Below are 27,237 nucleotides of genomic sequence, written 5' to 3'. Positions count from 1 at the left end.
ATTCAATGCTTATTGCATGCAAAACAGATAAGAAAACAACAAAAACAACAGCAAAAAGCAAAAAAATATCAATTAAAATACAATGTACCGTTGCTTTATTGAGCAGCATCAGCGGCCGCAGCGGCGGCGGCGGCAGCGGCAGCGACAGCGGCAGCACACGAAATAATTGAAAGTCGAAAAATTGAAAGCTTTTTGGGCGGGGTGAAGGTGAGGTTAGGTTAGGTCTGCTGCTAATTTCTGGAACTTCCTTCGAGTGGAACGAGAGAGAGGAGAAAGAGAGGAGGAAGAGAGGAATAAGGGGCAGGGAGGCATCCGCGGCAACTCCAGCTACAACTGCAACGGAGATCGAGACAGACTCAAAAATGCACCACAGCTTTTCAGTTTCTTTTCTTGTATCTTTTTTTTTGCATTTTAGTGGTTCTGTACAGATATATGTATGTATATGTATTTTTTGCGAGTATATACGCTTGCCTAGAGTCAAAAGTGAATGTCCACCGAAAAGTCCTTGAAACCTGAAACCGATCTTTCCAGTTTGTCGAACAGAGACACAGTGAACCGCACCGCCGCTGCTGCTGGCTGCTGGCTGCTGCTGCTGGCTGCTGCTGCTGGCTGCTGGGGAGCTCTGCAGCAGGTCTTTCAGCCACTGTCTTGGAGACCAGCTCCAAGCTCTGGCAGTCTCAAGTCTCAATCTGAATCGGTGGTAATCCTTCATCATTCACCTGATCGGACATGGAGAGAGGGCCACTTACTTTGGCCAGCAAATATTTGGGTTGCACCGATCGCTGAACGGCGAACGGGGAACGGCGAACGGGGTGCGGTTCGAGAGCAGATAAAACAAACAACAAAACAAGAAACCTAGAAACGACAGGCCGAACTCTAAGATACCCTTGTAGATACATGTTATGGTTCTTTTTATATCCGATCAAGAATTCTCTAGGGTCGAAAATTAGCTGCTTTCTCGATAGGAGAGGTGGCAAAAACGTGGCCATTGAAACGGATGTCCGTAAGGTATGGCAAAACCCTGGCCAAGAGGTTTACATATGTTTGTGCATATATAGTATATAAATTTAATGGATTTTCAGTAGAACCGAAACACACACACACACACACACACACACAGGGCTCCTCCCTCCCCTTGGAGGGGAGCTATAAGCCCCGTAATGCGATTACATAACCGTTGCGAGCAGAGCAAAAACAATTAAGCTGCGGCCACAGCATCAACAGTCGCTCTCTTTATATGCTTTTTGTGTGTGTGTGTGTGTGTGTGTTTGTGTGTGTGAGCGTTACAGATAAATCAAAGCGCCAACGGTTTTGACCAAAACCGAAAGCTTGAAACTCAAAATGAAACAGAAAACAAGTATGGAAAGGTGAAGTAGATCTTGCGACAATGGGGATACCCTATGGGAGTGTTTGAAGCAGTCCAACAAGAACAAAAACAACAACAGTGCAGATCGAGACGACCCGCGTCATGCACACGCAATGTATGTTGTTTTTTGCAAAAATTCTCGAGCATTCAATGTGCCGCGTCATGTGGATCCACTAATACTGCCCGTAATACCCAACCCAATGCGATGATACCTAGATCCCTAAAGAGCTAGCTGTGTGATCTCCAAAAAGAACGAACTCCCACAGACTGAATGGCATAGATATGCCATGCTTCTGCATCTGTCACTTAGACCCGGGCAGATCGGCTATGCCCAAGGTACAGCTGCTATATAATGAAAATGAAACTGAAACTGAAGCTGAGGCTGAGGCTGACGCTGGGGCGCAGTCGTAGTAGCCACCTGCATGGAATTGACATTGAAGGCTGTTGTTGTTTTGTTTATTGTGGCCTGGCAAAGAGCAAGAGACCAGGCCAGGCCAAACCTACAAATGTTTGTTGCTGTTATGCGTTCATTCCACGCCTTTTGCCTTTCATTTCTTGCAATTGGCGTTTTAATTTGCCTGCTTAGCCACATCAGCGTCAATGAATATGCATGCCAAACAAAATCGTATAGACAAAAACAATAACCATATGCACTCACACTCCATATACAGACGGACAGACAGCACCCCGGTCGCAGCTCAATTAAAATGATCCGTTTAAGTTTTAGTTTCAATTTTGACATCAGCTTAAACCACTTATTAAATGGAATGGAATGGAATGAGGTTCCAAGCCAAGCAATCGGTTCAATGAAAAAAAAAAAAAAAAAACTTAGAAAGGAGTCTTGGTCTTGTTTTCGAATGAATATCAAATATTTAAATTCAAACTAAAAGATAACGATACAAAAACAGATTCGCTTCCACTTTCAAGGTCCCAAATGAATGTTACTTCAAGAAAACGAAGAATTCTCTAAAGAATATGGACATCAATGGAGTCCAAAGACCTCAGTCGAAGGTTGGTATATTTCATAGATAAACAAAACTAAAGAAACAGATATGTTACTATTGTGTAATCGATAATTACCGATTAAAAACATTATAAACTAAATGAAATGCCATGCCTTTTTTAAATAGATTACGAATTTATACGTAAAATATTTCTAAAATTTGTTCGATTTCCAGCGTTAAGCGATATATTTATACACAAAATACAATTAAAAAGAGCCTCTAAATTCCAACGCCAAGCAAATGCGAAATACATATGTAATTAAGTCGCGATTTAATTGCTCCGCCAGCAACAACAGCGACTGGTCCGCAGCCCCTCCCCCGCATACATGCCACCTCTCTCACTCCACACTCCACACGCCACAAGTGTGGAAACCCTTCAAAAATAGATACAAAAGTGTTTGGCTCTTCTTGAGTTTTTTTTTACGAGTAATTTTTGCGCATTAGCAGCGAAATGAAGTTAACGAATGGCCGTAAGGCAATAAAAACAAAAGAAGAAAAATATATGTGAAATATATAAACAATAAATAAATCACTCGTATGAGCTCTGGGCTTTGGGCATTCCATCACCTGTTGAATAAAACCTTTTATATTTTTTTGCAAAAATTCCAAGAAATCATCGAAATGCACAAAACGGTTTCTTGCACTCACACATGCCAAGGCAGTACAGTTGTGTCTGTCTGAGAACGAACGACCTTGCCCAAAAGGCAATCTTCAGGCCACGGAAAACAAGATGCCAGACTGTGGCTGCGACTGTGGCTCTCTGACAATAAAAGAATTAGCGGCTCAAGCGATTTTTCAAGCGTAACTGAAAAATTGGCAGCAACAAAAAATGGTTTCTCCAATAGCGGAACAATAAACGATTGAGAGCAAAGTGGATTTGGAGTCATAAATAGATTTCAAAAGAATACTCGTCGAATAAGGTCCGTTTCATCAGGGCACATCCGCATTCTGCCACAAAAACTTCATCAATTTATTATGAATAGGCAAGAGGCAAGAGGCAAGAGGCAAGAAAACGTTAGTTTCGATTTCAATGCTAAAAGTAGTAGTCAAATGGCTGGCAGCACGTGACGCTGACTCACTGGAGAGTCACTGGAGGGAGATCGGGACAGATCACAGCCCGATTGCTAGTCAATTGTTAGCATGACAACTGACGAACTGATTCAAAGCAATTATAAATGCGATCCGATGTTACATGAATTGCAGTTCAGTTGCCAGAGATATTTCCATTACAGATCGACAACAATGTTTTTGCATGGCAAATAATTATAGAAATTGATCGCAGCCAGCTGTTAAAGGTTGTATCCCACAATGGCACTATGTCTGGGGAGTTTCCGGGACAAATATTACTTGTGAGAGGTAAGATTTCCATAGAACACCTAAAAAGTGGACGAAAACTTTCGTTTTCCATTTTTAAAGCGATCTAAAAATTGATCCAAGTCTCGGTCCTCTCTGTTTCGATTTTAGACCCATTTTTTGTTCATTTTGTGTGGCACAATTTTGCGAAACGCAATTTATTTTGCCTTGTCATAATTATAGGAAAATTGGCTCGAATTATTCCACCATTTTTCGCTATTTTTGTTCCCCTCCACCCCATATTTCGGCTACGGTCTTTTTTTGTGCAAGTCAGAGTGAAGCGTAAACAACAAACAACATTTTACGAAAATCCCATCAAAAGCGATTCAACCCACTTATTATTGTTGAAATATTTCAAAATAAAAAAAAAAAATAAAATAAAACCGCGAAGACACAACCCACCAAAAATGTTGATAATTACCGGAAGTAACTTGTGTCACGCACAGATACACACACACACACACATACACTTGCATTCACATTTGGTGACATATAGACAGCCGATACATTGTACTCTTCTACTCTTTTATCAGCAGAACAATTTGGCAACACATTCGAATCTATTTCTAGGCTGTGCTTCTAGGAAAAGTAGTTGCTTATCAGCGAAGGGAACCAAACAACTATTTCGTTGGAAAGTACAGGACAATTCGTCGAGGTACTCGTACGTGAATTGTTTCACGTTGAAGATTTGTGCCTCAAAGAAAACGTTCGAGGGAGCTTTGCGCTTGAAAGCTTTCCACAGATTCGAGCATCGTTTGGCGCCTCTCCGCTCCCACGCGGCAACGTGAGGCAACAGAAGCGTTGATTTAAATGTCAGCAAATCCGGCGATCCCGCGATCCGGCTGTAAAGCAAGCCGTTAGTTAGTCAAGCATAAATGCTAAATGTCTTTTAAATACCAAATTGAGGAGGCCACCGGCCACCGACACACACACATCACACACACACAGAAAGAGTCACAGAGAGAGAGAGAGAGAAAGAGAGGGAGAGGGAGGGACGATTGCTCGTAACAAAATAATAATTCTATTTGGCAAACAAGAAGCAAACAGCAACAGCAACAACAATATGTGGCCTTCTCGCAACAACAACAAGAGGCAGGAGACAACAACAATTTCCAAGAGAAAAAAAAACTACAACAACGAAAAAGAAACAAGAAAATACCGATTGCAAGTCAAACGCAGAGATTAGGCGAAACTGCAAACAACAAAAAAAAAGAAACAACAACCAAAATTTGAAAGGTGCACGCGAATTGTGCATTGCAAAGCATTTTGTTGCATTTGCCACAAAGGAATGCAAGTGGCAACGTCTAACAAGTAATTTACCATACACACAGATACACACAAACACTGCCACGCAGAGACAGTTGCACACAGATGCATCGATTTGGTGTACGCTTAAGAAATGAGCCGAAAAACGAATGGCACAGGAGTACCCCATACAAAGAAGGTAAAGGGAGTGAGCCTATGTACGTCCATAGCTGAGGTGTCAAAATAGAAGAATTGATTGCAAAAGTATTTAAAAAAGGAGAGAATATTCCAAGTAGCGAGTATACCACCCTTGAAAAGTAGCGACGGAGCGAGTACTACCGCCTTCAAAAGCAGCGAGTATAACGGACTAGAAGCCATCCAAGTAGCTACAGAGCGAGTGCTACCGCCTTCAAAAGCAGTGAGTATAACGGACCAGAAGAGTAGCGAATACACCACCCCATAGAATTCGCGGTTTTATATTAGGAGATCCCTAAAAGAGCATTGAATGGTTAAGATTTCCGCAAATTCATAGGAATAAATACATATTTTATCTGTAGTCCGTTCTTTAGAATCTTTGAATTAATAGTATAGTATTTAGAAAAGTATTCCTAGCAAGTAATTCTACCTATTCTCTTCGTACTATTTATAATTAAACTGAAACTCCGTAGGAACATAGAAATAGTTGGATGATAAATTTCTGAAAAGCGAAAGCGATAAGCGAGAAACCCATATTTCACTCTGTTTTTCTAGAACAATATTGCACTGGCCATAGAGTACCCACTTTGAAGTACCTCTTGGGCACCTTATGGGGCGATTGTCCTGAAATGTAGTGTGAATTCCATAGATACTGGAACCAAAGCACTTGAAAGCCACTTCGCCAAGCTACGTATGTACATATGTAGCTCTTCCGGAGGCCGCAGAGAGTTCAATCAACTGCAGTGCAATCGATGACTTTCGTTTACAATTCCGGATTCTGCTTTGGTTTACAAAAAGCGTTTTTATTCGACTTGGGCAATACGAGTAGTCGTAGTAGAAGTTCCGACAGATCAGCAGGGTGTCGTTCTGTCTCTCTCTGTCTCCTTCGCTCCGTTTGTTTGTTATCAGAAATCACTTCAATCTCAAATCTATAAAAGAGCCTTAAAAATAAATACAATTTATTTGATTGAAATGCCCCCGCCCCTGCCCCTGCGTCCACAGTTGCCTCGTCGTCTGCCCCTGCGTCTGCTGCTGGCTTCTTATCAACAATTAAATTGAACTTGTACGAGTATTTTTCTACAATTCTCAACAGTACCTGCACCTCCTCCTGTCTTTCTATCTCTATGTGCCCCTCCTCTCCCTGTCTCTGTCTCTGTCTCTGTCTCTGCCTCTGTCCCACACACAAGCATTGTTATCGCAACAGCCGCAGAGCCAAAAAGCAACAAGAAAAACCATAAATAAATATACATATGAACTGTACATACATACGTATACAAATTTGTTCATGTGGGAGACCGCAAACATTTTCGAGCTCCTTTGCTTTCTTCACCTCTTATCGGGGGGGCATTTTGATGGCTTTGTTTTTACTATAATTTATTTATTCATTCGCGTGATTTATGTGCGCAGATGTACAGTGAACGATCGCCGGATGGACCCAGCGATAATCCAGACACTCTGCCGCTCAGAAGACTGTTCCCTGAAGCTATTGTTGGGGCTCTTGTTTCAGTTAAGAGCCACCTGATGCCTGGAGTCCTTGTTGCCGCTGCTGCTAACGTGTTTCATTCTCTGATTTTGTGCGGACAGCGTCGGAGAGTGTGTGGCAGGCGCCAGTCGAGTGTTTGGTGTCTTCCACTAATTAGAGGGCCCTTTGTTTGACCTAATTAGGGGACGAAGCACACAAATAGCAAATGACAGGAGGATGAAGGACACACATAAATACACACGTAAATACGGATTATGGACCCATAGAAAAGGGAAAGAAAATTACCAGCTTAATGCAATTTTCTATGGAATTTTCTTGCATCGATTAGCGATTTGATGCCATAAGTAGAGATTCAATGCGTGATGGGATTCAACAGCATCCGTTTTAATTGATTTATAAGCTTAAGAATCGAAAAGAAGAATGTGCCATGGGGTACCTCCGGAGAGGCTGGAGTGGAATTTGGAATAAGATCTGCCGAGTTTCGACAGGGCCAGGCCACTCGTTCTACATGATGGTGGTGTAAGCTCCCGCTTTCGTTGCATAGTTTTGGGCTTGGCTCAGAAACCTTTCAGCCTTTTCAGCATTTTCGCTAGTCGTTCTCCGGGCGCAACCACTGTTTGGCATCAGCTCTTTTGGCAGGCTTATATTTGGGCTATTTTATGGACTGATAAATCTGAAATTTGAATGTCACGCTCCTGCGGGTGGAGCTGCAAATTTATTATATTTTGCACGCTTTCTGTCAGCGCAGAGCAGCGCCGTTGCCGATAAGCACAAGTGATAGAAGCCCGCCGCCCTGGAACTCCGCCTCTTATCCGAATACCGTTATCTCGGCACTTCTGCTACTCCTCCTACCCTTCAGAACTCAATTATTTGTTGCTCTCACCGCCACTGCCACTGATTTCCATAATCAAAGAATTTGCGCGCAGAGTTGCACTTTCCTCCACTTCTGAAGGCTTCTCCCAAATGTTTCTACTACGCAGTTAGCCGGAGGTTAAATTGAGCCAAAAGTTGCCCCACGCACAGCGAGCCGTGCAGCTGTGGCAATTTCAGAAGAACAATATGCAATCTGGTGGCGTACAATTTATGAATATTCTGTATTTAAATACGAAATGTATTTATCCATTTAGATAATCACAAAAAGATAATCAGCTGCTCTCCAAGTGGGCCTGCCGGGGGGCAATAGAAGGCGGCAAAAACTGTTCATTTGTTCCACCAACAGTGGAATTCACCTGTCCATACATACAGACACACACACATACACACATACACACTCGTACATATGGATGTGTAAATATGCATTCAATTTCTATTCTTCTGCACTTTGACGTACGCGAAAGAGTTTCAATATTACCATATTTGAAACGAGTATACATACGAGCCCATTTAAAAATATATTAATACATTATCGAACGAATCGAATCGCAGCCACTGATAAGTGGAAAAAGTTTGTCTTGATTTTAATCGTTCCGGGAAAATCCCCCAATCCCCGAGGGAATATGCATATTTACAATAAATGGAAAATAAATATACATATACTTCGTACAGGGCTTTTGCTAATGCCCTCGTCCTCTAAGCACGTTGATTAAAAACATTCCAGAATTTTTTCTATTATTTAGTACTAAATGTACTAAAATGTAATAATACTAAAAGTTTTGCTGTCGATAGATAGGCATAAATAATAATTAACTCGTTTTGATTTACCGATATTTTGATGGATTTCGATAAACGGAAGGAAGATAATATCATATATACGATTATTAATATCATATTATCATAATTTAGAATCGATATCGATAACATGTCATCGTTAAATTTGTATCCATACAAAAATTGTATTAACGATAGATAAATGCAGCGATAATTGATCATTTCCTTTTGATATACCGATAGCAGATGGCTTACATATATTAAAATCGATTAATACCGATAACCTCTTATGTTTCAGAATATGCTATTTTTTCTCGAAACATCTTTGTTGAGCTCCAATCACGAACCTATGAAGCGAATACCGAATCTTTAAGGGTTTTGCTTTTCCTAGAGAGGTACTGTACCCCTCCTCAGGAGATATGAGAATATGCATATATAGTATTTGCCGAAACAGAGCTTTGCTGATGACCACCTGCTCCACTATCTTATCAAAAATTTGCCCATTTCCGTTCACCGGAGTGTTGGTGCCACGTGTGAAGCGAGATTTGTTTCCAGGCGAACAGATTTCACGGATGTCATGCTAGACCTCAGACCACTGTGCCAGCAGATAGACAAGCAGCAGCCACAGAACAATCTCACGTGGGGAAAAACGTTCTTGGCCCAAGAGAGCAAGACATCAACAAAGAGAGAGAGAGAGAGAGAGAGAGAGAGAGAAAGAGAGATAGATCTGGCAGACTTATGATTCATTTGAAAATGTGTGTTGGGATTGTTTTTCAAAACATTTCAATGTTTTCGTTTCAGTATTTGTTGTTCTTTTCTGAAGGCCAACAAAAGCAATGCTAAGGCTAAGCAAATTTAGTGAAAAACAGTTGTTCAATCAGACCCGAGGCGAAGGTAATTGCTGGCCAAGAAATTGTTACGGGAATCCAAGACATGGTGACCGGCTTATTTCCGTTCAAGCCTCCGTCCGGAGATGAATTCTCGGTAGAGTTTGAAGCCGCAATCAAGTTTCGCTTTTCATACCGACTTATCTTGTTTCTTCCATAACTCAAGCTTGGCTATATCTTTTAGAACTAGTTTTGGCAACTAACTAAGTGGCGCACATGCTAATCAAACCACTTTCGGTTGTTGCTATTTTATATATTTTTCCACAATCGAATCAAAGACGAAGCTGCAAATTTGCATAAATGAATACGTTTGGCTCCAAACTTCTGGGCAAAGTTTTTTGGGTGTCGTTTTGCGATTGCGGATAAGGGGGGGTCCGATTTTATAGACGTAGATCTGCATATTAAAAGTGACGCAGATACCCAAGGCGAGACCCTATTTCCGTGTATAAACATCGCATTTGTCTCCCGTCTCTCGATTGCACACACCAGAAATGTGCAAAGAAGTCACGGCGTATACGTAATATTTACCCGTGCCCGCGCCCATGCACAGCCGTAAATAACAAATTATTAGCAACAACAACAATTGGGGAAATAGATAAGAAATTGAAATTGAAAAAGAAATAGAAATAGAAATAGAAAAAATTCAGGGAAGAACAAATCTTGGTTCCAGAAGAACTTCAACTTCAACTTGATTCTGCTTTCTACGCCTCCGAGAATGAAATCAGCTTATCGAAAATAAACAGATGACTAAAAAACTACCTGCCCCTGCGCTTTTGCACCCCATTCACACTCTTTGCCTCCGTTTTTTATCAGCAGTTCTTGTTTGTGCCATTAATTATAACTGCTTCCCGTAGTAGCTGGCGGCGCAGCGCCTCCCGGTGCTGATTAGAAGGAACTTCTCGAATGTGGCAACTGATCAAATGGAAAGTTACGAAAGTTCTCCACTTTAAAGACAACTCTGTTGACCCTGAACCAGATCGCGAACTCTAAGAACTATTACATCTGCGCCCTGCTGAAAGGCTGTTGTCGTTGAATCTAAATGGCAACGAGTGCCACCACCCCGAGATAGTGCCAGGATAAACAGGTCCCAAGCAGACAATCTAACAATGTATAGCAACTCACCTGCATTATGGGATACGCGAGTCGTCCTTTGCCGAACCGTTCGATGAGCGTTAGCTTGGTGGAACTGGCCATGACTCCGGCAATGTTCGAGGACGAGAGGACGGGTCGCGGCGGTGGCACAATGGGCACAAAGTCGCGATTCCTTTCGGCGAATGTCCGGTCAAAGGAGTTGCGCCGATCGCTGTGCGAGCGTCTGTAGGTGGCATGATTTCCGGATCCATTCCGACCCGAGGAGTTCTGATAGGAGCCGTAGCCGGAGCTGTTGTACTGTGAGACGCCCATGTAGGATTTCGATTTGCGGTACTGCTTGGCCGAGTAGACCATCGGCTCGGGGAAGCTCAGCTCGCTGTGATTGCTCGCGGTCTCCGAATTGGAGGTGGTCGAGGCCGATGAACTGACAATGGAGGCGGTGGAGACGGCATTGGGGGATGCGGAGGTGGACGTTAGGGGGGTGATCATCGATGGCTTCGAGCACTTGGCACAGGGCACGGCCAGGGCGGCGGTCAGAAGCTCGGCGGGATTCACTTTGGTCACCCCATTGTCGGTTGTTGCAGTTGTGACCAGAATGTTGCTACTGTTGTTATTGTTGCTGGTGCTGTTGCTGTGGTTGTAGCTTCTGTAGTTGCTGGTGTCGCGTGGTAGCGACTGCAGGAAGATCTGTTGCCTCTGGGGCTTTCCCTTTTTGGTGCTCTTCTGCTGTTGCTGTTGTCCTTTGTTGTTGCCAGGATTCTTTTTGCTGTTATTGTTGTTGTTCTTGACATTTTGATTTTTCCCTTTGTTGCTATTGTTGTTGTTGTTGCTATTGTTGTTGTTGTTGTTGTTGATCTGTGTCGTCTGATTGTTGCTGTTGGTGCCCGCCGCCGGCAGCATTGTCTCTGGCTGCCTTTCCTTATCCTTGTCCGCCTTCTGCTGCCCCACTACCTTCCCATTGGATTTGTTGACCATTTTCTGGTACTTCTATCGCTCGATGTTGGGTATATACCGTATGGATTGTATATTTTCGATTAGTTAACTTTTTCCGTATTGCCAACTGGTTGTATGGTTCGTCGGGTTTCGTGCGCAATTGACTTTGGTGTTGGGTTCTGGCTTGGTTTTTGCTTTTGTATAACCGTTGCTCCGTTGCTTCTGCTGGTGCTTTTTCTCGCGTTCTTCTGCTCTTGTTCCCACTATCTCTCCCACTCACTCACTCGCGCTGCTCACCGCTCTCCGCTCTCGATTGTGTTTTCGTTTTCGTTTTGGTTGCGGGCCGCAGAGCTTTTGTTTCGTTTCTGTTTAGTTTTTTGCCACGTTTGTTGTTGGCGCCGCGCCGCGATTTGATTTAATTTCTGTTTGGTTTTTTTTTCGCTTGCTTTTGCCTCGTTGCCTTCTTATTTTTATATTAAATGAGCTTTTGTTGTACCTTTGAAATGTTTTTAATCACGAAATTCATTAATGTGTTATTGCTGTTTTTTTGCTTTCTTTGTGCACTGGCACTGGCACTGGCACACAAACACAAACACACTTCACTCGCGGACACAAACACTTGCACACCTTTTATTCAACTGCGTCTTCCTTTTGGTTCTTGTCTAGCTGTTCTTGTCGTTGTTGCTTTACCCCTTTACCTCTATTTACAGCAACAAAGACAACAGTTGAGATGCCAGGAAGAGTGCCGCCGCCGACGCCACACACATGCAAAAAGAGAAGAAATGCGAGGAAACAAAATTATGTATTTTATTGGTTGTTTTTGGTAGAAAATTATGTCAAAAATATGAACACGACTTCGACCGCTGCGCTCTCCTTCTCTCTCTCATTTTGATCGCTATTAGTCCATTAGTCTTTCTCTCTCTCTCTCTCGCTCTCTTGCTCTCCCTCTTTCGCTCTCTTGCTCTCTCTGAAAGCCCTTAAGCTATGCAAATTTCTGAAAAGAGAGAGCTGTTTCGGTGCGTGCAGAAACACCGCACCTTATGTACATATGTAGATTCATGCACCTTGGTCTTTGCTTAGTTTTTTTTAAACATTTCATTTTGCACATTGAGTTGCGCGCTTTTTTCTTTCTGTGTCTCCCCTGTGGTGCGTTTAAAGGAACTGCGAAGAATTAGTACCGTTCTGAAACGCGCAATTTGCGTTACTTTTTTGCGTTTACCCAAAAAAAAAAACAAGAACATATACATTGTTGTGTGTGTTTGTATGTCATACATATGTATGTATGGATGTTTGTGTGGGCTGCCATTTGGCGGGCACTTTTCTCTCTCCCTCTTCTCTCTTTATTCCTCTCTGCTTAATACGATGATGTAAGTTTTTGTATAGGAATGTTTTCATTATTTTGTACACTTTTTTGCCATCCTATACATTCGATTGTGTGTGTGTGTGTGTGTGTGCGAACAGAAACTGTTATTGATCTTGTTGGGGAGTCTCGTAAAATGCCTTCGTTAATTTGTTGATTAAGTCTCTTTATTATTGCACACGATTTAGTGTATTTGAGAATTCGTAAAACAAGTTAGGGAGAACCTCAACTTATTTTATATTCAGAAACTTTCCATTAATGTACATACGTACATATTTAATAGGTTAGGGACATTTTCGTTTTACGAATTCCTTGAGATTATTAATATTAAAACATAGATGAATCAAGCGGCGAGACTCCCTAAAAACCCTTTAAAAGAATAGAAGAAATCATTGCTATGAATTTACTCCAGCTTTGCATGATCTTCCTTTCCTTTAAAGCAACGTTTTAAACGCTAATTACTGTCGAACATTAACCGATCTTGAACCGCATATGATAGATGATAGAGGCAGCAGTTCGCGCTAATGATCCTAATGAGCAAGTCTATTAGTTTGGCCCACGATAAGTGACTGACATAATAGAGCAATATAGAGCATATTCTGCAGCTCCCAGAGGATCGGATCGCTGCAAAGGAAGCTGACGAAATTTAGCACGAAATCCAATGTGCCAGGGAATAAAGTATTTGAAGGTGTTTCTGTTGCTATCTACAATATCGCCCATAAACCCGACCGAAAACAAAAACCGGAAATACCAAATGCCAAAGCTAAATGACCGTGTGAGTGGGAAAGAGTGAGAAGAGGGAGGGAGACTGGGTGGTGGATTCATCTGCGTGTAGACCTTATCCGCATTTCTGGTTTGCTTTTCATTTATACTAGCAACCTATCCGACACCCAAAACACGAGACGATGCGCTAGATCACCAGATTGCAAAGCAGTCACGTAGCCATATACATACATATGTACATATGTATGTAGGTCTCACCTATGTATGTATCTTCATACATATGTATGTAACTATTATCAATCATGCTGACCGTATTTACCTGTAAAATTCGGATAGATCGTGCTTGGGTGGTCTTTATCCAAAATCCACGCAATTCGCACTGCATGGGCCAGACTCACGTAGACCGTGGGGGTGGCACCGAAGAAGAGAACGAGCCCAATGAGTGCAATCACGGCCGTCTCTGTCGTCTATATACATAGCTTGTAAATGTCTATGTATTTGTTTTCATACAGCTTTAGAGTCTATTTTGTATATAGCCGAAACGATTTGATCACACAGAAGCGAAACAATTTCTATTAAAAGTAAAACAGCAAAACTGATCGACAAGGGGGGAGCACTTTCTTTGAATCGGTTAGCGAATACTGTCGAGTGGCAGTTGATGGATGGTGGTAGTTATCCGAAACAACTATAACTTAATGGCGATGGCGATAATGGGAATTGATGCTGCCCAATTTTGTATCTTTCTACATATAAAATATGTGTTTATTTTTGGAATATTACGTGAACGTAAAAAACAGCTACTGTCAAAGTAAACCCCCCACTCGCTTTGAGCCGATACTCTTCTTCTTCTCTCTGATTACCGTTGCAATCTCACACACGTACACACACTCATGCACACAGAGAAAGAGAGAAAACTCCAAAAACTTTTGATTTTGATTTTAACTTTGAATTTCAATTTCACTTTTTTTCGTGTTACCTTTTTTTGCCTCGCTGTATTTTTTGCTGCTGATTATTTCATACAGTTTGACGGAGACCACGCGTTTTTTGGTTACCGATCGGATCGCTTGTCGAAAGCTTCCAGAACGTTACGGTCGGCCGGATTAGATCGGTAAACGGTGGACGATTTGCGGGTTGCGGGTTGCGGGTGGCGGGTGGAAAGGGCAAGGGCGCGATACTCGATAATGCCTGCACTGGCACACACACTCACATACACCTGTTCTGTGGACAAAAACGAATTAAAGTTGCAAATGCCTTTTCAATTAACGGTTGCACAATGCTGTGGAAATTGTCCGCTGGTCGGGGGATCTGTGCACAATCGGTCTACTTGACGAACAGCGAACATGTGACGAGCAAGCAAACTAACGGCGCTCACGATGGCACGCTGGCTGGGCAGAGACCAGTGGCGTTCTAGAGAGCAAAACGGAAATTAGCAACAAAAGTTGTGTCGGAAATGAGAAGCAAACGGTGGGGCTCTCTCCCTCTCTCTCCTCTCGCGAAAGCTTCATGAGCAGGCAGATGGATGTATCGGTTTTGGGCAGTGAGTAGTAGGTCAAGAGAGCTGTGGTGGCTTAAAACCATTGTTTGATTTGGATTTCACTTTTCAAGCCCCCTTTCTATCGAATCTATCAATTTTTGCCCCTTGGCGCTCCGGCAGAGAGGTATGTATGTATAAAGGCGAAGAGAGCGAGCTTTAGTTCGATCAAAGCATAAAACGAAATGTACTGTGTAAAATCCAATGTGAATTTGTTGCTGTAATGAAATACCGGCCGGCGTTGGCTGGCGTGCGATTGGGAAAGCACCGAACCGACCTTGTGTCTCTCGAGCAGCTGGATAGAGGAAGACGGCGATGAGAAGAGCAGAGAAAACGGCATGCTAATTTATTGAAAGCTTTCACACCCGCTCTATCTCACTTCCACACTCTCTCCGTGTCTGTCCCACTCTCAAAAGCTTGGAGCATATGACCAAGCAACGGCGGGCTATGACCATGTTTGAATATGATGATTTATGAGCACCATCGGAGAGGGCCGTTGCGTCCCATGCCCATCCTTTAAGCGGAAACTCTCTGCCGATGCACTGATCACGTGACGAAGGCTGCACCGCACTGATGGGCCACAAATAGCCAACAGAACGGGAATAGCCGCAGAAATACCAAAATCACATTGACGGGGCGTATTTTTGGCTGTCGCCGCCTCAACAACAACCAACCAGCCAACCAGCCAACCAACAAAATAAAACCACAAATATATCTATCTATAAGTAGATAGTCCCAAATCGATGCGTAGTACCGTAGCCACGCGGCAAACTAGAAATTTCAATTATTTTCCCAGCACACACATTCAAATATTGTAGGTGATGAGTACTTTAGTCTACGTATTAGATTAAACGAAGCATTTTATCACACGCATAGTTTGAGACTTCAGGGATCTGCAAAAGGTTTCCTTCGGGATCTGATTGAAGCTTGAACTGACCATCATCCTCTCTATCATTTTCGGATTGCATTCTCTCGATAAAATAAGAATAAATGAATAATCCGGCCTTGTCCTGATGTCTGCCAATCGGAACCATAAGGATGAACATAGCCACTACTGTTGTGTGTTAACATCCGATTAATAGACAATTTATTTCGTATATCAGACGGAACTGCAAGCGCCGACCCTGAATGAGTCTTGCATTGCAATTCAGATGATATTCATTGATTTCAGTTGAAAGTGTTCAATAATTATACATGAGTGTGATATATTTTAGGGAACCGAGAACTAACTATGAAATATTTGCCACTAAAACGATTAGGACATCTAATCGATGTATTCGGAAGTGTATTTGCAGCAGCATCTTTTGTAATGTTCTCGGAGCATACTTATGAGGGCAAAAGATCATTTAGTTTGATTGCATTACTGTCCAAGGTGAAAGAAAACGCTGCACAAGGAACGCAGAGCCGGCCAGGACAACGGCAAGGAGGGAGCCCCCAAAAATGCGCTTCAGCAACCCATCCTGCCACTTGCGGTTGGCAATGCACTCACTGTAGGGCATGCTCGAAAAGGAGACGCTGTTGTAGAGTGGAATCCAGCCAGGGAACAGCCGGAACAGCAGGGTGTCCAGCCACTTTCGGCATCGGAATGACCAGCGCTTGGTGAGATCCCGCATCTGCAAGAGGAACAGATTAAAGAGGGTGTACATGCAGCCACTAAGGGCCAAGGGGAACACTGAACTGAACCCACCTCCACATAGTTGTACATGGCGAGGTCGCAAATGGCGAAGGCATCCTTCCAGCGGTCCTCGGTAAACTGGGCCAGGGCCTCGTCCAGAGGCAATTGCTGTCCCAGAATGGAGGTCAGCAGGGTGACATCTTCCATGCCTGCGTTCATGCCCTGCCCATAGTACGGCACCATTGCATGGGCCGCATCGCCCAGAATCAGCGCTTTGTCGGCATAATGATACGGCTTGCACTTGATGGACACCAGGTGCTGAGGCCGCGTCTTAAAGAAGTCCTTGATGAGCTGCTCCTCGCCGATCAGAGGTAGAGCATCCGTGTAGTGCTGCCTAAAGAAGGCCAGCAGCTGATCCTGGCTCTGGATGCTGGCGAACATCTTGAACGGCATCGACAGTGTCACCGTGAAGGACTTGTCCTGGTTGGGCAGGGCAATCATCATGAAGGAGTTGCGCGGCCAGATGTGCAGATAGTTGGGTGGCATCTGGAACTCGCCTGCCTTGGCTGGAATGCACAGCTCCAGGTAGCCAGTCTCGATATAATCCTGCGAGTAGTTGAAGCCCGGCAGCTTCACCAGCTGCTGACGCACGCTGCTAAAGGCTCCGTCGCAACCCACAATGAGATCCGCGCTGGCCGCCACAACCCCCTCCCGATGTGGCTGCTTGAACTCCATGAGTCCTTCTTTGATGCTGGCTTTGGTCAGCTTGTGCTCGAAGTGGCACTGAATGTTTGGGAGCTTGTCGCAGGCGTTGAGCAGAACCTCGTTGAGCTGCTTGCGGCCGACGGAGTAGAGGCACTGTTGGGTGCACGGGTCGTACAGCACCACACTGGTCCGTCCTGCAACATCGTGCAGCATTCGTCCCCGCATGGGTATGGCGGTGGACAGGACCTCCTGCTCCAGACCCACGGCAGCCAGCGCCTTGCGTCCCCGCTGGGAGAGCGCCAGATTAATGCTGCGTCCTTGCACGAGAGCAGCATGCCGAATGTCCTCGCGATACTCGTACAAGTCCACGTGATTGCCCATCCGGGCAAAGTTTAGGGCCGCCAAAGAACCCACCTGCCGAAAAATGTAGCCTGATAAGAGAGTTTGCTCTACAAACTGGGATTATGAAGCCCACCCCACTGATAAGGGGGAGACGCACTCTTGCTGTTACTTTTGCTAGATCTACAGCATCTAGATATCATATCATATCTTGGATACATATCACACTTACCAAACCCGCCCCGACAATGGCCACTCTGCGCCGCTGTGGCTCCTCCTCGTACGCCGCTGCCCCGCGGCCGTTAACCTCTGAGCAGATGATGCCGGTTCCTTGTGCCATGACTTCTCGTCGTGACGGGAGTGACTGTTCGGTTGGGCTGCTGCTTTTGGAATGAAATGGAAACCAATGAATTGGGTCGGAAGATGGTTAGGCGAACGATTATGCTGGATAAATACACAGCAATTGCTATCTATCTGCTATATCTGTAACTCGTACGTCTAAGCGAAGCCCAGCAAGTGCCAGACCGCAAAAGCCAGTCTGATGACTGGCGCTCAGCATAATTTAGAACAAGCTCGAGTAATTTTTGTATGCAAATGAAAAATATATGCAATACCCTTACTAAGCACTTTGCTAACTGACTAAATTCCATAATCATCTGATAGATGCTGAGAAAACATTTTTAATTTTAAAACTGGCGGCAATTATCGATATTTTCAGTATTTTTCATTCAAGTATTTTCATGGTCGCAGGGATTGCTTTGCGATATATCGATAGGCTAAAAGCGAATACGAGCTGCAAGCAATCATAGCCCAGGACACTAACCATACAGTATATAGATGTGCCAGTTCATACAACCACTAACTATACAGTATATAGATGTGCCAGTTCATACAACGAAAGTGTCACACACCGGCTTGCGCTATCCGTACCCCAGAGTGACGTCATCATGAGAGAGAGAGCGCAGAGAGAACATCTTTGCATGTGTTAGTACACACGCAATATGTTTCGACAAAAATATGTGATTGCATGTTTTTTCAGATTTTTTGAACTCTCTCAGGTCTGGTTCTGTTTTGCCACCAGCATGTTTTAGTGTATAGCACATGCATTCTCACGTACTTTGCGTGTGTGTGTTTACTATTGCTGGCCGCTAGAACTGAAATTTGAGTTTGGTTCTTGTTTCGGGTCTTTTGATGGACTGACCTACCGCCACAAAATAAATGAAGAATGGGAAGGGGGTGGGTATGGTACACTAGGGCGCGGGAAATGAAATAAAAGCTGTTATTTGTTTGATTTATACCACAAAATATAAAATATTAAAATAATATATTTACACATTTATTTCCTTATTTCAAACAGGATTATTATAAATTATAAAAATTATGCAAACGCCGTCGCTTATTGACGTCTAAATAATATTGTTTATAAGCTTTTTTTAGCAGGTGGTACCTATTTGTTATTATAAAATATTGATATGTATATGTTGTCTTCTAAATTTAGCTGATAACTGCAAGAGGTATTCCTATTTAATTTCTCCTCTTTTAGAGTTGACAAAAACGAATATGTATGTGTACACACATATGTACATATGTATATATGTACGTATGCACTTACATATGTGAATTTATGTATGTATGTTGTTGTCAGTCTCTTGGATATTCTTCACTGTTTTAATTAATTAATTATTTGTTGCCATTTTAGCTTTTTTTAAGCTAGATTTTGTTTATTTTTAAATCGAATAGCTTGAAAAGTATTTGCATTGCTTACAGCGAGATATCTAGCTTATTTCAAATTTCTTTTAGCTTATTTTAACTTAAAAAAATTTAGTACAAAACCATTTTTGTTTCTGATTTGATTGTAATATTTTTTAATTTGTATCGATAAATCGGACAAAAATCATATATGTTGTTCGTATTTTGGTATATCGTCCAATTTTGTGTATAAATGTAAGGTAATTATTACCTTATAATTACTGATAAGTTTCAATCACACTTCAGTATTGTACATGTTTGCACATTTACATACAAAAAATAAGCAATTTGCCAACTGACCCCACAAAAGCGTTCTGCTGTTTTTGTAAGCAACAATAGAAGCCAAGTTGAAATTACGGCAGCATGCTGTCGTCCAGCATGCTTGCGTCCAATGTAAGCATGGCACAAGCTAACAAAATACCTTTTGTTAGAAAGTCTTCAAAAACAGAGGAGCAAATGCCTGCATTTTGTTTGTACATTGCTGAGCACTCGGCCATGGCATAATGAAATGGATAAAATCATGTAATTACATTAATAAAAAATGCAATTATCCCATATTTTGATGTGTTTTATGGTTAGTGTAGTTGTAAGCTTATTCTAGCTTTTTTCTCTTCAATCTAGCTTATGGTGACTCTCAAAATCTGGCAGCACTGGTACCCAGTGTGCCCGCAGCGCAACACCAACGGTCACATTACAAGCTGAATTTTGTATATAAAGCAACGACGCCAGAGCCACAATCGGCCCGCCATCGGCCCAACATATTCGCCTCGAATTCCTCTCGAACCGTACTTCAACCTCCGCAACCAGACTTCTCGGAGCGTAATTGAACCTCCGCAACCAGACTTCTCGGAGCGTAATTGAACCTCCGCAACCAGACTTCTCGGAGCGTAATTGAACCTCCGCAACCAGACTTCTCGGAGCATAATTGAACCTCCGCAACCAGACTTCTCGGAGCGTAATTGAACCTCCGCAACCACACTTCTCGGAGCGTAATTGAACCTCCGCAACCAGACTTCTCGGAGCGTAATTGAACCTCCGCAACCACACTTCTCGGAGCATTCTGGATATCTATGTAAAGTCTGCTCTTGTTTGCAGCCCGGCTGCTGGGATGGAATTATCACATGTTCCAGGATGCGAAAACTCGGATTATGGGTCGATTTCTGTTGGGATAGAATAGATAGATAGATGTGATCTTGTGAATTTCAAGTTTAATTGCATTTACTTACTGATTGTGTCTGCACCACCACACTCGGTTTGTCTGCGGGCGATAGGTACATCTTCATATCTCCGACACTGGGCGGCACGCCCACTCCTGCATCCACCCAGATTGGCACCTCGGAAATTGTTCCCTTGCTGGAATTCCCCTTTAAAACGGTTGACGACATGGATACTATCTGGGCCGCGGTGCCAGACAGTACCTGAACAATTTCCAACAAACTTTCCGCGGGAATCATCACCATCAAACTGACGCTTGATTGCCCAGGGTTGGCTGCGGCCGTCAGTAGGGCCAACTGCTCCAACTGTGCTGCTGTGAGATTGGAGCAATCAAAGCTATCATCAGCAATCTCGGCCGTCTGCTGGCAACCGACTTCAGGCTTTTGCTGCAGAGGCAAATCGCACTTCGGCAGAGAATTTATACATTCCAGTATAGATTCTTTTTCTCCAATTTTATATTGGCCGACCGGGGGGGGACCACAATTAAAATTAATATTGAATGACATTTTTACTTCTTCTTCTTCGTCTCTTCTTCATTCACTTTAACCGTTCACATTTGCCAAAGAAGTAGTACCGTACCGTTATGTTTTCGCTTTTCTTTTTGCTTTTCTTTTTTGCATGCTGCACACATACACATACATCCGCATACATGGATTGACAAAAACAATACGTTATGCTTTTTAGTTGTATGTGTTCGCCTTAAAAAACTGAGGCGGCGATTACGAAAAAAGGGAAAACAACAGAAAACAGAAGAAACAGAACAGCCTGATACTTTGAATATATTTTCTTAATTCAATATTATATTGAATTGTGTATTGTATATGCAAATATTGTATAGTAATAAATAGTAATATATTATAAAAAATAGTAAAATACCCAAAAATATAAAAAATCTTCAAAGTGCGCGCAAAAGGGAAGCGAAAAAACAGATTTCTGCAGTGTCACGCTGAAGCGTGAGACTGAAAAGTTGCATTTGATTTGATCATGATATGATGCATCAAATTGTGTTACCTTTTGTGCGTACTTTATCTGAGCAACAGGTAGTTAAGGCGGTTAATTTTATAGAGCGGGAGAGTCAGGAGAGATACCTCTACGATGGCCAAATCAACATGCTTCACAATCTTCGGAAGTTTGAGATAGAGCCCTTCGTCCTCATTCTGAACGAATTCCATGTCAAATGGGATTGGCACGGGAAGTGGAAGGTGCTGGCCATCGCAGGTTTCAACCTCGATGGCTCCAATTTCAATTACCTGCACATGAAGCTGGTAAGTAAATACATATATTATGTTATTCATATATTTATGTATAAACATAACCATTATTTCACAGGCCATGGTTGAGGCTAAGATAATGGGATCTGAGGAGATAGATGACAGTCTATCCATGGTGCTGGAGGCCATAAAACGGCATGGGTACTCCAACCGGCTGATGGGCATCATATCTGATGGATGCCCCGCCAATTTGCTGACGAGAGTGAGCGCCGCCAGGGAGTACCCAGTACTTTGGGATATCGTACATCTGCGGAAGATTTTGGCAAAATATCGCGTTGTCGACAGAGTACTGAGCCCCGTTTACAATTTTCATTTCACTGCGGCAAAATGGCGGGATACGGAGACGAGATGTTCGATCACAAGTATCGATAGCACATAGTGATGGTAGAACGCTATATAGCTGGGAATATGTAAAATATAACTTGAATTCGTCAGTATATTTACGGTATATTTTAAAAATGAGACAGTATGTTTCGGTATATTTCTGAGGGTCATACTGTAGAATTACTGGTTTTCGCCGCGCTCCCATGGTATTTTTGTCAATTTCGTCAATCTATTAATTTAATTTTCAATGTTATATAGAAATCCAATAAATGCAAGTATTTCGAATAGACCAATCATGTATAGAATTGATTCATCAATCGTACCAAATTGAGTTGGCATGGCTAAATGTTCCATATAGATAGTATTATTCTACGGAACAAAGAATTGGTCATTTTGAATCGAATTTGATTTCGCCGTAGTTCGCTTTAGCAACAATGCCATACACAAACATGTTGCTAATTCCATGCACACATACCCTGGGGAAATGGATGATATAGAATTGCGGAAATGTGTTTCATCCCATGCTCTAATTCATGCAGAAACTAGTCAGTATCTATTTTAAACGATATTTTGCAATTAGTGGTCCTCATTCAGAGACAAAGAATCGCTACAGGGATCAGGTTTTATATACAAATAACTAATCAAATGCATGAATAGACCAAAAAATGCTATCTAAAATAAGGCCTTTATTAATTACTTTTGAAAGCAGATTGGAAAACAGTATCTTTATATAATATTCACAAAATAGGGTATATAAACTCCCATACCCTGGTTGACAACAAATGAGTCTGCAAATACCAGCAACATTGACGTCACAACCTGGGACTATAGAACATTTTTGTTGAAATCGTGTTTTTATCAAAATAAAAAACATGCAAGTACTTAAAAATAGTTAATCTTGATCAAAATTGATTCAGCTATCATATAAAATTGTCTGGGCAAAACTGAGAGATCTATATAGCTGGGAATATTCGACGGAAGAAAGATTAACCAAGAATTAGTCGTCATAACCGGTTCACAACAATGAGTCCCATTCCACGCACACATACCCTGCGGGAATGGATGTTATAGAATTGGTAATATGTTTGACTTCCAAGGCTCAGTAGGTATCAGGATCGACATAAATATATACAAGATACTAATAATGTAACTTGAATATGTCTAAAGAATATCAATTTTAGGAAAGGTCTTTATAAATCACGTTTCATCTTCATATAAAATTAACAAAATAGGGTGTACAAAGGCCTATACACGCATCATGTCTTCAAATGCCAGCAACATTGCGACTGATTTTTTGTTGAACTATTTTCTTTAAACCCTTTTTTTACAATAAATACAATAAAAGCAAGGATTAAAAACTATCCAATCTTGTAGAAAATTGATTCATTAATCGTATAAAATTATGTGGGCATGGCTAAATGCTCTATATAGCTGGTAATATTCGACGGAATATCAAAAACGAGGAATATGTAAAATAGAACTTGAGCTCGTCAGTATATTTACGGTATTTTTTTAAATTGAGTCGGTATATTTCGGTATATTTCTGAGGGTCGGACGGTATATTGAACTCGTGTTGCGTTGCAAGTGCACAATAGAAAATTAAATTTTTTTAACAACAAAACCATAATACTGCGCCAAATAAGCGTCACGAGAATGTGCAATAAACTTGAAGGCATTAAATTATAATAGAAAGCACCGAATTATTAGCGGAGAGAGTGAAAGCAGAGCAGTGCAAAATCTCGAAATTAGTTGTACTATAGATAGCACCCAAGAAATCCACAAAAGGAAAAACCAAAATGGTAATAAAAACGGCCAGCCGAAATACATGTTCAAGAGCAAGTGTCAAAAAGGGAATGGAGGGGCCAAGTGAAACGACGATAGAGAGGGAGAGCGAGAGAAGGGGACTGGGAGCCCCGCAGGCAGTGTCCCGTTTGAAAGGAAAATAATGAAAAAGAAACTGACTCTTGGCACCCCCCTTCCCCTTCATCATACCTTCGGATGCAATAAATTTGCGAATTTTAGTGCTTTCTGTGATAATCTACCCCATTTTATTTTCAGGGAAACGAAACATCACTGCCCATGGAAATGTGTTCCAATTGTAAGTACCATTTTTCAGTCAATGTCATTTGAACGGTACGGCAGCTGTTTATGAATATGCAAATGTGTGTATGTATGAATGGTATGTAGGTATGCACAGGCATTGTATATGGAATACTCAGTGGAATGCAAGCGAAACGTGGAACAACGGAAATCCAAACCCCAACACCCACCTATGTACACTTCGAAGTCCTGAGATGATATTATTATGATTGCCATTTTGTAGTCGGAATATCGTCTATAGCGTTTTTACATGCTAATCTTGTTCTTGTCACACTGTGTTTCATCTCTGATGATGGGCAGACAGACAATCTGAATCTATAAATAATACTGTTCACATTTGAATTATGTAGGGGTGCACCCTAGAGATATAACCCCTGACCAAAAATTGTAATCTTCTCATACCAGTCGATGCCGATGAGATTCGACGCTTGGGCAAACGTTTCCGCAAACTGGATCTGGACAATTCGGGGGCATTGAGTGTGGACGAGTTCATGTCGCTGCCGGAGCTGCAACAGAATCCACTGGTGCAGCGCGTGATCGACATATTCGATGCCGATGGCAACGGGGAGGTGGACTTTAAGGAGTTCATCCAGGGCGTCTCACAGTTCAGCGTTAAGGGTGATAAACTGTCGAAGCTGCGCTTCGCGTTCCGCATCTACGACATGGACAACGATGGATACATTTCGAATGGTGAACTTTTTCAGGCAAGCAATTACCGATTTCGAATGCTCCTCCCTTAAACGAAACGACACCAAGATGAATATAAAACTCTTACTCTAAAAATTTGACTTTTGCAGGTTTTAAAAATGATGGTGGGCAACAATCTGAAGGACACGCAACTGCAACAGATCGTGGACAAGACAATCGGTTTCGCGGACAAGGATGAGGATGGCAAGATATCGTTCGACGAATTCTGTTCGGTGGTTGGAAACACGGACATACACAAGAAGATGGTTGTTGACGTTTAATAGGCTTACTGAGAATCATTATTTTTATATGCAGTTTTATTTATTCTTTTGTACATGCATATATGCATTCTTCTTTTTTTTGTCACGATTAATCTCATGATAATGTCACTTTTGTTGATCAGCGATCAGGGAATCGCATTGTTATGAAGCTGCTAACAAGCCATTTCAGTCAGCCAGTCAGTCAGTAAATCAATCAATCAGTCAGTCAGTCAGTCGAGCAAGCAGTTACTCTTAAGTTGAAAAGTGAAATAATGCGCCTCCTACTTACTTCTTAAATGTATACATCTATATACATATATATACATGCATATATAGTCATAATTTATTATACAAATATACACTTAATGAACTTACAAATCCTCAAAACAAAATCAAAACTAAAACTTAAAACCAATTACAATCAAACTCCAATCAAAGTGAAGGCAAATAAAGAAAGCAAGCATGGTTGAACTTGAACCCATCCAAAGGATCTTTCCAATCGGCAAAGAGAGAGGTTCGTCGCGCCGCGTCACTTGTATGATTGTTGTCCCGCTTATCCAACTCGTGGTTTTTCCGGCTTTTCACAAACAAGCACACACAGACACACCTGAGCCGCCGCTTGAGCACGGCCATGTGTCATAGTTTATGTTAATTATTTCTAATTCTCCTGTGATTTTGCCAAAAACAAAAAAAAAAATAACAAAATTAAAATGAAAATGATGAGAAGAGAAGAGATGAAAAGAGAGCAGTGCAGTGCAGAAAAAGAGCATGAGAAGAAGTGCTGCGTGCTCCTCTATCGACTTAGTCTTATTTACACATTGTGTACTTTTTATATATTTATACATACCTACTTGTACTAATCGAATGTTATAATCTACGTATTTTTTATATCTCTTGACTAACTTGAAAAGAAGGCCACATGTTCTTAAATTCTTAGCCCCAACTACCCAACCTAATCAAGCCTAACTTTACTCAAATCAATCGGATATATTCTTAAGCAGAACTGCGACTTACGGCTGCTCGAAATCAAACAAAACAAAAAAACAATAAAAATATGCTAAAGTTGATCGGGTATCAAGAGTTAACTGAAGATCGAATAATTATACATACATCAATACATATGAAAGCAATGCCATGCAGTGCGATGCGATGCGATATTGCATTACAATTTTATACTTAAAAGTAACTCTAGTTAAAACAAAATCAAAACGAATAAACAGCATGTTACAAATTTTACAATTAACAAACTTTTTGCACACTCGCCACCAATCGATTTGTTAGCTAATCAATTCCATTGCATTATTCAAGAATAATCAAATCTAAACCTAAACCTAAACCTAAATCCATTGTAAGGTCTACCAAAGAGCCGAAACATTTTTATAAGCCTGCCCTTGCCCCTGCCCGCCTGTTCAGAGGAAGTGAATGAGGAGAATGGGCTCGGCTTGCTGGCTTGATGACGCTGAAGCAATAAGAAGCAAAACTTTCAATAAAAATTATTTATACACCAAATCATCAAGGGGTTTTTTTCTCACTGGGCGAACGGGCGTCCAGCAAAGAGCGATTTATTGATAAGATAAGTTTTTAACATCGAACTCTGTTTTAGTTCTCGTGAAATACTTCCCACGCAGAGAGCAAAATCGAGATACCAAATACGTCATTGTCCTATCATTGTGATTAGGATTTTTGATAAGTTTTTACGTCTGTCTATTTGTCTCTAATGGACAATTCCTGTGATCTATTCGTGCAAGTAACGACTCTGCGGATCCTGATTAGCATGTACCTGGTATTTGTTGCCACAAACGTAGGTTCTTTGTATATATACCTGCCATGGATGATAATTACAGGATTCTTCCTGTAGCTGATCTTCCTACTCTCCTGCGGCGTTCTATCTATCCTCTGTTGATCTTTTCCAGTTTATCTCAACTGTACTGAGACCACCAGCCTATAACAAATTCACAAGCCCCACGTAATCCTTCAGTGCAATAAAGCACAAATATTGGCGATAAACAAATGCGGGTTCTCTTTGTCGCCCAGGGAGTACATATATACATACAGTATGTATATAGTATGTATGTAAAAGAGAGGGAGAGTGCCAGGTAGGTGATAAGATTAGGAAGAAAAAGCTCCCCTTGCCGTGTCTAAATATTTCACAT

General features: G+C 41.9%; 4 protein-coding genes across 6 annotated transcripts in view; 2 read left to right on the top strand and 2 right to left on the bottom strand.

Annotated features, from left to right (window-relative positions):
* Positions 1 to 14,663, bottom strand: part of LOC4803642 (terminal nucleotidyltransferase 5C) — a 44,964-nt gene extending 30,301 nt beyond the window's left edge. The window contains exons 1-3 of one of the 3 annotated variants that reach the window (XM_033379067.1): positions 14,602 to 14,663; positions 14,265 to 14,506; positions 10,303 to 11,905 (exon numbers count right to left, since the gene is read on the bottom strand). In XM_033379067.1, the coding sequence (XP_033234958.1) occupies positions 10,303 to 11,247 (945 nt within the window). In that variant the 5' untranslated portion in view covers positions 11,248 to 11,905; positions 14,265 to 14,506; positions 14,602 to 14,663. Of the gene's footprint in view, positions 1 to 10,302; positions 11,906 to 14,264 lie in introns of all 3 variants that reach the window. The other 2 variants (XM_033379066.1, XM_001360290.4) reach the window with 2 other exon arrangements.
* Positions 14,664 to 15,874: 1,211 nt separating this feature from the next.
* Positions 15,875 to 17,976, bottom strand: cn (Kynurenine 3-monooxygenase cn). Its single transcript, XM_002138206.3, has 3 exons — positions 17,711 to 17,976; positions 16,507 to 17,553; positions 15,875 to 16,432 (listed from the first exon to the last, which is right to left on the bottom strand). The coding sequence occupies exons 1-3, from the start codon at positions 17,816 to 17,818 to the stop codon at positions 16,166 to 16,168; spliced, it is 1,422 nt and encodes a 473-aa protein (XP_002138242.3). The 5' UTR covers positions 17,819 to 17,976; the 3' UTR covers positions 15,875 to 16,165.
* A 3,022-nt stretch (positions 17,977 to 20,998) lies between these two features.
* Positions 20,999 to 22,173, top strand: LOC6898163 (uncharacterized). Its single transcript, XM_015183739.2, has 2 exons — positions 20,999 to 21,707; positions 21,772 to 22,173. Exons 1-2 carry the CDS (start codon positions 21,432 to 21,434, stop codon positions 22,090 to 22,092), a joined length of 597 nt encoding a protein of 198 aa, XP_015039225.2. The 5' UTR covers positions 20,999 to 21,431; the 3' UTR covers positions 22,093 to 22,173.
* Positions 22,174 to 23,666: 1,493 nt separating this feature from the next.
* On the top strand, positions 23,667 to 26,320 carry CanB2 (Calcineurin B2). Its single transcript, XM_015183738.2, has 4 exons — positions 23,667 to 23,836; positions 24,096 to 24,135; positions 24,543 to 24,841; positions 24,935 to 26,320. The coding sequence occupies exons 1-4, from the start codon at positions 23,834 to 23,836 to the stop codon at positions 25,103 to 25,105; spliced, it is 513 nt and encodes a 170-aa protein (XP_015039224.2). The 5' UTR covers positions 23,667 to 23,833; the 3' UTR covers positions 25,106 to 26,320.
* The last annotated feature ends 917 nt before the right edge of the window (positions 26,321 to 27,237 follow it).

Source organism: Drosophila pseudoobscura, chromosome 3, assembly GCF_009870125.1.
Source record: "Drosophila pseudoobscura strain MV-25-SWS-2005 chromosome 3, UCI_Dpse_MV25, whole genome shotgun sequence".
Lineage (NCBI taxonomy): Eukaryota > Metazoa > Arthropoda > Insecta > Diptera > Drosophilidae > Drosophila > Drosophila pseudoobscura.
This window is presented reverse-complemented; position numbering and strand designations above follow the sequence as displayed.

Bases quoted from the DNA above. Each gene is read 5' to 3' on its own strand.
- cn (XM_002138206.3), bottom strand. From the start codon at position 17,818: ATGGCACAAGGAACCGGCATCATCTGCTCAGAGGTTAACGGCCGCGGG. The intron at 17,554-17,710 runs GTAAGTGTGATA...ATTTTTCGGCAG, and splicing joins CCATTGTCGGGGCGGGTTTG to GTGGGTTCTTTGGCGGCCCT. The intron at 16,433-16,506 runs GTGGGTTCAGTT...TTCCTCTTGCAG, and splicing joins CCATGTACAACTATGTGGAG to ATGCGGGATCTCACCAAGCG.
- LOC6898163 (XM_015183739.2), top strand. From the start codon at position 21,432: ATGATGCATCAAATTGTGTTACCTTTTGTGCGTACTTTATCTGAGCAA. The intron at 21,708-21,771 runs GTAAGTAAATAC...ATTATTTCACAG, and splicing joins ATTACCTGCACATGAAGCTG to GCCATGGTTGAGGCTAAGAT.
- CanB2 (XM_015183738.2), top strand. The intron at 24,136-24,542 runs GTAAGTACCATT...TTCTCATACCAG, and splicing joins CATGGAAATGTGTTCCAATT to TCGATGCCGATGAGATTCGA. The intron at 24,842-24,934 runs GCAAGCAATTAC...TGACTTTTGCAG, and splicing joins CGAATGGTGAACTTTTTCAG to GTTTTAAAAATGATGGTGGG.